The sequence below is a fragment of the Drosophila mojavensis genome, unplaced genomic scaffold, assembly GCF_018153725.1.
Source record: "Drosophila mojavensis isolate 15081-1352.22 unplaced genomic scaffold, ASM1815372v1 contig_136, whole genome shotgun sequence".
In the NCBI taxonomy this organism is placed as follows: Eukaryota; Metazoa; Arthropoda; class Insecta; order Diptera; family Drosophilidae; genus Drosophila; species Drosophila mojavensis.
In genome coordinates, this window is record NW_025318667.1 from 17707279 (window position 1) to 17719018 (window position 11740).

General features: G+C 42.4%; 1 protein-coding gene across 1 annotated transcript; it reads right to left on the reverse strand.

Moving 5' to 3' along the window:
* Positions 1-3871: 3871 nt before the first annotated feature.
* LOC6584097 lies at positions 3872-10190 on the reverse strand. The gene is made up of 6 exons (XM_032732262.2): positions 9792-10190; positions 6600-9737; positions 5757-6110; positions 5354-5676; positions 4973-5285; positions 3872-4919 (listed from the first exon to the last, which is right to left on the reverse strand). The coding sequence occupies exons 1-6, from the start codon at positions 9850-9852 to the stop codon at positions 4414-4416; spliced, it is 4695 nt and encodes a 1564-aa protein (XP_032588153.2). The 5' UTR covers positions 9853-10190; the 3' UTR covers positions 3872-4413.
* Positions 10191-11740: the final 1550 nt, after the last annotated feature.

An 11740-nucleotide genomic window follows, 5' to 3' on the forward strand; every position in this document is an offset into this window, starting at 1 on the left:
TAATTGTTTCTCATGCACAACAGCAAAAAAAGGAAAAAACATTAACAACAATAACAATAAGTGATTTTTTCTGTTCACCGAGTTTTTTTTTTTTTTTTTTTTGTGGAGCGTTGCGTGGGGTGTGTACTTTGTTTTGCTTCCAGAAGCTAAACATTGAAACAAGCTGAGTCTGGATTCCGGTTGCCTCGCCCTCGCGCCCCCACGCTTCACCCGCCGCCCTCAAGCGCCGTCACAGCTCTGGCTTATTCGACTGTCATTAAATAGTTCGTTTGCCTCATTTCTCTCTTACCCTGTATTTTTTTTTTTTATTATTTTAACAATAAAACACGGCTAAATCACAAAAACAAAAACAAAAACTGTTCAATTAGCAGCTAAGCAAAAAAAAAAAAAAACACACACAATAAAAAGTTTGAGTTTTTTTTCGTTTTTTGTTGATTTGAAATGTAAAACCAAAAATCATCTTACAATAGCCAGCGAGCCAGCTAGCTCTGGTCTCTCGCTGCCCAGATGCCATGTGAAACAGACGCCGCCCAATCATGAAAAACCTGCGTCTCATTATGCCCGCATCCATGGAGGTCATGTGAACCAGTTGGACAAACACAATTCCCGCGCCTATCGCCTCTCCAGCACACCTTGGACATTGAATTGTCACAGTTACCTGCAATTGGATGCTGAATCTTGGAATCTTGGAGGCCGGAGAAGTGACGAGGCTGAGACAAAGCTGTTGATTTACTCAAAATCAACTGCTTATATATATATATTATGTATATAATATAACAGTGAGAATATATAAATATAAAATATAATATATAAAATATAAAAAATAAAAAAAAACATACAAAATAAAATATAAAATATAGAATATAAAGTAGAATATATAAAAATAAAATAAAAAATATAAGATATAAAATATGAAATATAATATATAAAATATAAAATATAAAATATAAGATATAAAATATAAAAATAAAATAGAAAATATAAAATATAAAATATAAAATACTAAAATATAAAATATAAAATATAAAATGTAAAATATATAATATAAAATATAAAATATAAAATACAAAATATAAAATATAAAATATAAAATATAAAATGTAAAATATATAATATAAAATATAAAATATAAAATATAAAATATAAAATATAAAATATAAAATATAATTTATAAAATATAAAATATAAAATATAAAATATAAAATATAAAATATAAAATATAAAATATAAAATATAAAATATAAAATATAAAATATAAAATATAAAATATAAAATATAAAATATAAAATATAAAATATAAAATATAAAATATAAAATATAAAATATAAAATATAAAATATAAAATATAAAATATAAAATATAAAATATAAAATATAAAATATAAAATATAAAATACAAAATATAAAATATAAAATGTAAAATATAAAAATAAAATATAAAATATAAAATACACTAGTAGTTGTACTGAAGTATATCTTACACGATTTCAGTATATAGTACCAGACTACTATGTAAAAGTTATCTTATAGAGCCTGCTTATATTGTATGCATACCGCCTTTGTTCCGCTCGGTATTTAATGGTCCGAAGTGTAAAAGTTCAGCTTACATTTGAAATTAGTTACAGAAATGTTTCCCAAAACATAAAAAAAAAACTTGGCTTAATTGGTGGAAAAGTTGACGATGCTGGGAACTCGAGCATCTTTGACGCAGCTGAGTCGCTGAGCTGAGCACTTAAATATCTCCTGGCTAGAGGCGGTATAATTACAGGTATTATCACACGGCAGCAACACCTACAAATCATAAAAGGGCGCAGCTCTTGGACAGCAAGTTTAGAGCAGCGGTGGCAGCATCCTCTAACTGTAGTCCATTGTTTGGCTAATGGAATTTTAACGTCAGACGTCGCCGACAATCGACCCACGACCCACGACCCCATCCACAGCCCCAGCCTCGTCCACGCTGTATGCCCATTCCAATTGGCTGCGGCACCCTCCATGTCATGGATGCTGGCTGATGCTCAAAATCCACATTGAATTAATGCGAATGTGGCGTTGGCTAAGGATAGAGCTGGGGATGTGAATGCGAATGTGGATGTGGATGAGGCTGAGGCTGTGATGGGGGAGGGGCTGTGACTGCGAGGAAGCGGCGCATGCTGCTAATGTGGCGCCTATTAGCGGGCGTGCGAGCGAGAGCAGTTGAATATCCTCAACGCGCAGTCGTTCTTGTCCTTGTCGCTGGCTAATCCACTGGAAACATCATTTTGAGCACCTGTTTAATTGCGTTAATCACCGGGAGCAAACATTATTTGCCATGCTGCTCCGCATGATGATGTGCAATGGACCTTAAAGGTGACGACCGAAGTAACTAAGGGAACGAAGGGCACTGGGAGGGAAGTTGTATCTCGACCAGTCGCTTAGCTTAAGCGCTGCACATTAGAATGTTAATTTGATGTGTCTTGATGCGCAGCTGGGCCAAAGTATCTCCGGGGGTCATTAGCCACGAGCTTAATATCTCACTTACAAATGCAACTATTTGCATTTTTATTTGGGCTCGAGAGGGCCAGGGAGACCAGAGTAGGCAAATGGTAAGTAAGAGATGAGTAGAAGTAGGAGTTTGGAAAGAAAGTAAAGTTCATTTAGTTACTCAAACGAAACTGAAAGTAAACAAGAAAGAGAGTGCTTTAATCGAGATTGCCCGCCTAGAAGATACCCTATAGCAGATGCCTCGACGGCCAAGGAGATCAGAGGAAGCAAATGGTAAGAGAGAGACGGGTAGAAGTAGGAGTCTGGAAGGAAAGTAAAGTGCATTTAGTTACTCAGACGAAACTTGAATCGATGTTGCCCGACTAGAAGATACCCTGAACCCTACCAGAGCTACAACTCGTGCTCTAGCCGAAGGAAATCAACTAGGAAATACCCTGAGCCCTAGCAGAGGTCGAAAGATAAACTTATATATTAGCTCCTAATACAGTGAAATCCGGTTATAACGACACTCAAGGGATCGTCGTTATAGCCAGAAGGCGGCTACGTATAAATTTGCTCATGAAAGTTTGTCTGGGGACCAGAATCTTCAACGCTATAACCGTACAGACGCTATAGGCGTCATATCAACAGCAGACTTGAAGCACATAGCGTTACCTAAGATGTCCATCATCTTCTAAAGCCCATTTCAAATATCTTTCATTTAGCAAGAGCTAAAACCAAATTTCCGTTATTTACTTATTTAAAAAATAAGACAAAACTAGAGTAAAACTTGGAATAAACTAAAAACTATAATTGTATAGCCTAGAGAAATATGCAAAATTGAAATACATATATAAATTATTAATATATATATAAAAATTAATATTATTGTTCTACATATATAGAGATGATGTCCATGTATCAAAAAGTCATGTGACGACTCGAAAGCTTCGTCGAAGAGCACTGAAACTCACAGAGACATAACTCCACAGGAATCGTGGAGCACAGACTGTTGCAGTCGATTTGGTATACAGCAGGAGGAGTATATCGCTCCATTACAAACTCCTGTGGGGGCTTGGCCCAGCTCACGGTCAAGATATTTGACACATATTTGTAAAGAAATCGAATGCTCGGATTACTTCCCATTTAGGACACGGCTGCAGTTGCTCGAGAAACAAAATTCCGCTGCTAAGCTCAAGTTATGGCATGTTGTTAAGGCTTTGCAATTGCATGTCGCACATATAGTTAAGCTGGACACACACACACACACACATACACACACGCGCACACTATAAGGGCAAACCCGCCCTTGTCATATTTGGGCAACAATTTGTTTGGGCTTACTTTGATGTGCCCCGCCCCCAAAGGTCGTTAAAGTCGGCTATCAACGACATCGAATCAGCAAAACTATGTCACAAAAACATTTACCGTTTATTTCATATCAAATATTTCATTGTAATCCAATAAAAGTAGTTAAAAATATTTAATGAGTCATTCCAATTTAAAATTGTTAAACAATTTATAACGTCTTTCTCTTAATATATATCTAAAAATATTTGTATATACATATTTGATATCTTCTCTCGGAAATAATAGTATTTAGTTAAATTCAATGAGTCATTCCAAAAAAAAAAAAAAATATAAAAAAAAAATAAAATCATAATCGCGCTCTCTCTCTTATTTTCTCTCTTTATATACATATATATATATCTCCATATCTTTTTATATATGTATATGCACATATTTGATATCTTCTCTCGTAAATATTATTCCTTATTTATAGTACATCTATAATTCACAGAGATTGCAAGTGGCTTTCGTGATGCCTGATAGTTGCTTAGGTTGGGCGAGGATTGTATTCCAGCTGGAATAGCTGGAACATGATGCCCAAGCTTCTATATTCACATACATATCTTATATAACTATGCTTAGCATTTATAGTAGTCTATATGTTTCACTTCTGCCTAGGTCTTTTCGGGTTGGGCTGCTCTAGCAGGAACCTCTCCTCCTGTTCCTGCTCCTGCTGCGCGCTCTGCTGCTTTTGCCGAAGTTTTGGTGCACCATTGCTGCACTGGACTGGCCACTTGATGCCCGCCAAATTTGCATATTTTTCAAAGATATGCTTCAGACGTGTGCGCAATGAGCTCTGATTGGCGTACGGCAAATTGATGGCCGCATATGCCCAGTTCTTGACCACCAGACTGGGCTTGCACACAGCCATATTGATCTCGGGCAGAAAGCGCGTCGGATATACTCTGTCGGTGGACTCCAATACAATTTGGCTTATGGTTTTTGGTATCGGCATTTTCATCTGTGGGCCGCCCGCCTTGACCTGGTTGTAAATCTCGTCCAAGTGACGATAATACTTATGCGACAGCAAGCAGCGATATTTCGGATCGCCCAGCTTTATCAGCCGCATATCTAGCACCGCATGCTGCAGGCACAGTCGGCACTCGGTAACTGCAACAGATCAGATCAGATCAGATCAATTTAGCGTGACAGACCTTGCTTACCTGAGGTGTTGAGTTCATTGGCAACTTTCAGCCAGGCTCTTCGCTTCTCTATGGTGCTGGATTGGCTATAGGTATGCGGATAACAGAGCATCAGGCGGCTCAGCTGAAACGCATCGATGCTGGGCAAACTCTGGCTGAACGTGCACACTTCAGTCAAGGCCGGCTGCTGTATATCCAGCGGCTGGAGCTGGGGCAGTGTCTTCTTTACTTGCTCCTGCTCCTGCTGCGGCTGCTCCTGCTCCTGCTGCTTCGGCTTCTGCTGCTGCTGCTTCTGCTCCTGCTGCTGCTGCTGTTTTTGCTGCCTTTGTTGTTTCTGCATTTGAGTTTAATCTTCATTATAAGAAACGGCCGAATCTTCTAAAATTCTCTAGTTAGCTTCACCTGCATGGCAAACAGCTCCTTGGCCTCGGCCGTCTCCCACGGCATGGGCGAAATGTTGGCCAATGAACTAATCACACTGCCGGAAGAATTTGATTGCATTAACGCTTCGTACATGCTGCAGCGCTTCACCTCCTCCATGAACTTGTTGTGCACAATGTAGTAGAAGGGCTCCAAGGGATGATAGCGCATATTCACTAAATATTTCAGCTGCTCCAAGGCATGCCACCAGTTCTGCGGCCAGGGATTCTCAATGCCACGCTCCAAGTCCTCCATATACGTTTTGAAGGCAAATTTAAACATGGCCCAAACGTCGCGATGATTTACTGAACAAAGAAGACAACATAATAATAATACCAAGTCAAGTCAATCCTGGCCAGTCTTGGTCAATCTGTGTGTCACTCACTGTGTGGAAAACGTTCGCGTGCCAATTGCCACACCTCCTGCCGCTCCTGTTCGGTAAGTGAACGTGGCGGCTGCTGTACGGCCTGACTGTCCTCTCCCGGCCGTGGTCGTCGCAGATCCCAGTACAGATGCTCATACCCGCCGAAGAACTGCATCAGGGCCGGCAGCTTGTCTTTGTATTGCATCCATTCATATTTACGTGCAATCTCGTCAAATTTACTAAACAATCGATTCGACCTCTCCCACGTCTTCAAGCTCCCTTTGAATGGACTCATCAGATTCGACATGGGCGCTATCTCCGGGAACAGACTAATGTTCGCCGCCAAGAAGCGCCATATGCCGCGACACATTTGCTCTGCAAAGGACACACAAATTCATTAGAGGGCTCCAATCGGAAATGTATCATATCCATATATCCTAGCATAGAGCCAAGTTTGTATTCTTAAGCAAATCTGAAGCCTCTAGATCCCATGGCATACAAGTCATACAAGCTCAAAGGACGAAGTAAAGCTATCGAGTTTTATCGATAACTAGGAAATGGGATGAGTTATCGAAAAAACATAATTATCTCGTGCTGCGTATGCTAATTAAGAGTATAGCTTCGAAATATAAAATTTGTAGCTTTTGTGGATCACGAGATCTACGGATGGACAGGTGGACATTACTAAATCAAATTAGTGCATTGCTTTAAAAAAATACATAAAAGGATTTGCCACGCCTTCTTCTGCCTGTCACATATACATTTACACAAAAACCTCTTCTCATTTTTTCTGGATTCAATGGGTATGAGAATAGCTTTAGTTGAAGAATGCACGACTTATGTATACCCATTATTAGCACTTGCCTGGCATGTGAAACTTTCTGGATAGATGCTGCCAGTACAGGGAACTTTTGAGCATCACATCGGGATCCGTGCTGTGGAGTTGCGGTATGGCCATCACCTCGCGGATAAAGAATGCAGTGCGTGCCATGGTCAGATTGGGTAAAAAGGGTACGGCGGGGCCCTCGGCATAGATGACGGGTCCCATGGTCGGATGGTTGCGTATCTCAACTTTCATTTCCGCTTCCGACGGCGTCAAATTTGATGGGCATGCAGTCACCTTAGCCGCCTTAGCCATGCTGATGGTGCTCACACTTGATGATTTACTGGGAATGTTGGAGGGATCGCTGGGCACCGAGGTTCGAACTCCAGATCTGATGGCATTGCTAAGCATCGTTGAAGGGCACGGCGGGACTGTCTTGGCCACTTTCGGATTTCTGGGAATTGTGGCCGCGTTGCTGGGCACCAAGGGGGGAACACCAGATGGTTCTGTTCTCCCTCTGCTGGATATGCTGATGGCATTGGTGAGCATGGATGAAGTCGACGGCGGCACTGAATTGGCCATACTGACGCTCACTCCCAATGGAGTACACGGTGCGTTGCTGGGCACCAAGGGGGGAACCCAAGTTGGTTCCATACGGGCGCTCACTCTTGATGCACTGCAGCTGATGCTTATGCTGGGCATCAAAGTCGACGAAGGGGCAACCAACTTGGTCATGCTGCTGCTACTGCTGATGACGTTTCCGGATAGAGCCGGATTTCCGCATATTTCATTGGGTGGCATCTTGGCAAACGTTGTTGGTGTCAGCTTGGGCATTGGCATCGATGCGGCGCCCTTCGACGACCAAATTGTCTTGTTCCTGAGCACGTCCATCGGCCGTAGCTTGGGCAAAGGCGGTGTCACCTCTGCAATGGCCACCGGCTCCTGGGCGGCTATGGGCGGCATCATAGCACTAGCAGCTGGAGCAGCTAGAACAGTTGGAGCAGCTGGAGCAGTTAAGACAGCTGATGCAGTTGGAGAAGCTAGAGCAGCTCGAGCCGCTGAAGCAGCTAAGACCGTTGGAGCAGCTAGAATGGTTCGAGCCGCTGGAGCAGTTGGAGCAGCTAGAAGAGCTCGTGCCGCTGGAGCAGTTAAAGCTGCAGAAGCAGTTGGAGCAGCTAAAACAATTGGAGCTGCTGGGACAGCTGATGCAGATGAAGCAGCTGGGATAGCGCGTATAATGGCGCCACCAATGCTATTGCCGGTGAGATTGTTTGTGCTGGTGCTGCCAATAACGGACGGCGATAGAGGTAGACTCGTTTTGGGTCTAACCGTCACCTGCAGACCACTGCGTGCTGGAATAAGTCTCGCACTGGACGAACTGGGCACGCTGGGCCGTGTGGCCAGCTGGACAGTGGCCAGTATGGGCAATGCCAGAGGATTGGGCAGCGTGTCCATATATGTGGACTTGGTAACAGTTACCACAGGCGGCGCTGCAGTCGGCGGCGCTGCAGTCGCTGCGGCAGTCGGCCGTGTCTTAGGAATCACAGTAATGGCTGCCGAAATGTAGGGCAAGGTATAGCCGGTGGTGCCAACTGCACCACTGCTGCTGTTAGCATTGATGCTGGTGTTGCTGGCAGTGGTAATGGTGCTGGTAGTCCTGGTGGTGCCAGTGGTGCTGTTGCTGGAATTGCTGTTGGTGGCGCTGAAGATGGTGTTGGTGGATTTGCTGCTGCTGCTGCTGCTGCTGTTCTTGGGTATAGCAGAGATGGTGATGTTTGGCTGTCGCGAGGCAGGCGGGTAGTTAATGCCCAGGGGCAGTGGTGTCACCAGCGGTGCCACCGCCGGGGTCGTCTCAGTGGTACCCACATCACGCACCGTCACTGGGGTCTTGTCTTGCGGTGGGTTTGGCTTGGTTTGCGATGCGACTTTGGGCACATTATTGACGGCATGCTTTTGGGCATAACGCACCGAGCGCGAAGTCAGCAGCTTGTAGAGGCAGCCAATGATGTTCTCAAAGAACCATTTGTCCTGCAGCTGATAGCCAACTTTGCGCATCTCGGCCAGCTCCAGGTAGAAGTTGCGCAGCACCAGCCAGGTGACCTCGCAGCGCTGACTGCTGCACTTCACTTGGGCCGCAACACGCGACCAGAGTTCCTTGTAGCTGGTAGTGTCCTGTGCGGCCATGTCCTGCTTATCCTCTAGCAATTGTGGGAATTCCGGCACCGTTTTGAGCACATTTATCAGATTGACAATAGTCCGAAAGTGATCGATGGGATCGAACCAGCCGTCCTTCAAATACAGCGACAGCTTGCATACCGTGTTGGGTGTTTGCCGAATGTGCGGTTCGAGAAAGTTGAGCTGCGTCAACAACTGGGATCTATCGCTGCTGCTGCTGTTATTGGATTGCAGCAGCTCCCACTCGTAGCGCGTCTGTAGGTGCAGCCAGATCTTCATCAGCTTGGTCGCCTTCTCGCGCAGCTCATTGGAGATGGCGCTCCAAATGAGGCCGCGATGATGATAGTTCTCGTAGTCGTCGTGCTCAGTGTCGTAGAGCTGAGGATAGGCGCGCACGGCTTCAATTAGACGCTGCTGATCCGGGCTTATGTTATACTGATCCGAATATTCCGCGTCTACGTCTATGATGGGTGGCTGTGTATTCACGATGGTGACATCGTCGGTCCCACTCGACACATCCAATGGAGGTCGACTGTTGCGCCTCTTGGACTGCAGCGGAAACTGGGCCACATGCGTGTACAGAAAGATCAGTTCCTCCTCGTGCAGCATGATGGGACGTGGACGCGCCCGACTGCGACACGCCTGCACCTGCCGGCGATAGCTGCGCAGACGACGCACATGCCGCTGATATTTGTAGCGCAACTCTGCCCAAGTACTGATGCATTTGTTAATCTCCACTGACATCTTCCGTGCAATGTCCTGCCACAGCTGCTCCTTGAACACATCATCTCTGAAGCGCCGATGGTGTCGGTTATAGAGCGCCGATCTCTTTCTCACCAGCCGAATGAGGCGTCGCTCCGCCAGATATGTTCCCAGATTATAGGCGAACGTTTGGCTAGAAGAGGTGTCGACGCTGTTGCTCGGCGTTCTCGTTGTTGCGGGACTTATGACCAATTCCCCGGTGTCTTCGTTGAGAACCAGTGTTGGCTTCGCTTCGTCATCGTCTGTAAATGTGAGAGTTATATACCGTGCATCGACAATATTATAGAGCTGCTTACCCAAAATCTCCAACGGACTTGATTCAGCATTCGCAACTTTTGGAGTCGATGCAGCTGGCATTTCAATAGTTGTTTATATACAACAATTACAATTTGTTAAGTACACCGCGCCAACAAATCGCGTTGCTTGATCAAACAACAATAGAAATAAGAGCGAAATAAAATAAACAAATAAACACATAAATGTGCGATTCCTAATGTCATGCTGCCCGGTTGTCAATTGAGCCACGCATGAGACTGCTGCTCCGTGATGCCCGGAATGGAGAGAATATATACGAATATTGTAAATCAACACATGGTATTCGAATATTAGATTAAATGATGCTGACTGCCAACAAAAGTCCCGTTTGCTACTTTGCGGTTTGCGTCTAAGAGTATTGCGCGCAGAGAATAATTCAACGATAACGCCACATTCGAGCTATCGCCTGCCCATATATATCGATAGCAATTTGCTGTGTTGAACAATGCCCAAATAGCGCGTAAGTTGCGCGCGCTGCTTAAATTCAATTGGGCGAAGAACAAAAATAACGTATGAAAAATTTAAAAACCATTCGCAACATTATTAAAGACTTTTTAATTGTAAAACTGACAAAGACTAGTTGGTCATACCTGGATATGTCTAAATTATTATAATACTTATCTCTGCTAAAACATAATAATAGTTTTGAAGAGAAAAATACAAAATAACTATAAAGCTAATACAACGAGCTGGATATAAGTCGACTATGGTCTTTTATTATTTTGAGACTAACATTAATTATTATAATTGATAGATCTATGCTAGAATTTAGAGAGAACATAACGCTCAGACTGTGGATATTAGAAACTTGAATAGCACAAACCAAATTATCAACATTGTATCACTGACTGGATGCTAGAACTAATCGTTCTTGTTTCAATACACGAGATGAGCCAATTTTTAGAAATTAATCATTTGGTATGTTTCGACTCAGAAATGTATTAACCGGCTATCCTTGACACTGACTGCGATCATTCACAGCGTGGCCCACCTGCTAGATGTGTGTATGCAAAACCGAACCCATTTCTATAATGTTATACAATATATGCGCATATACTCATATATTAGCTATACATAAGTGTAATAATGAAAAGAGCAAATTGAAAATGGAAAAAAGAAGCGAAATGTGTGGCAGCCACGGCGTGCGGCAGCAAGAAACGTGTTGCCATGGAAAGCACCAACACAAATCAATTTTTTTTTTTCAAGGTCAATTTTTGAAATGAAATAAAACAACCACAACAGCAACTATGCCTAGACATTTGTGTGTATGTTGTCTTGGCATAGACTCTAATTACGTATACATAACATTACAAGAACAAAAGGAAAAAAAAAAATAAATTAACAAAAAAAGTTTTAATGATATAAAAAAAAAATAAATAAATAAAGCGAATTTTAGTTCTACTTTCAAATTTTTGATGATTAATAATACATATACATACATGTATATTTTGGTTTTTTTGTATACCTGTTAACTGTTTCGTGTGCGTTACTTACCTAACTCAAGCTATCAACAGTTTTAGGGTTTCCCCATTCATACAGGTTATTCAAATGATGTTTAGGTTTGGTAAAATAAACACTGAATCAGGAACTGGTATCTTTGCATCAAATAGTATATTTAAAATTCTTTAACAGGCTAAGGTACAAAAATACTATAAAAAAAAAAAAGTACAATGGGCATGAAAAGTTTAAGGTTAGACAAAAAGGAAGGAGACAAACGTCAATAGCTCTATAAATAGTGCAGACCGTCTCTGTGTCAAAGGGAAACCCTATTAGTCGTAATCGACTTAAGGAGAGCAGAAAAACAATGTCTACTTGCTGTCATACGTAATACTGCGCCCAGGGATACACATACAATAATACGTTAATAATACCATAATACCATAATAGGTTAATAAAAAGTCACAAATTATAATGATTGATTGTCTCTCTT

What these genes read in the sequence shown, in the direction of transcription:
- LOC6584097 (XM_032732262.2), bottom strand. Translation starts at nt 9,852, where the DNA reads ATGCCAGCTGCATCGACTCCAAAAGTTGCGAATGCTGAATCAAGTCCG. An exon ending in CAGAAAGTTTCACATGCCAG is followed by an intron (nt 6,111 to 6,599) that starts GCAAGTGCTAAT and finishes TGTCCTTTGCAG; the next exon opens with AGCAAATGTGTCGCGGCATA. An exon ending in CAATGAACTCAACACCTCAG is followed by an intron (nt 4,920 to 4,972) that starts GTAAGCAAGGTC and finishes GATCTGTTGCAG; the next exon opens with TTACCGAGTGCCGACTGTGC.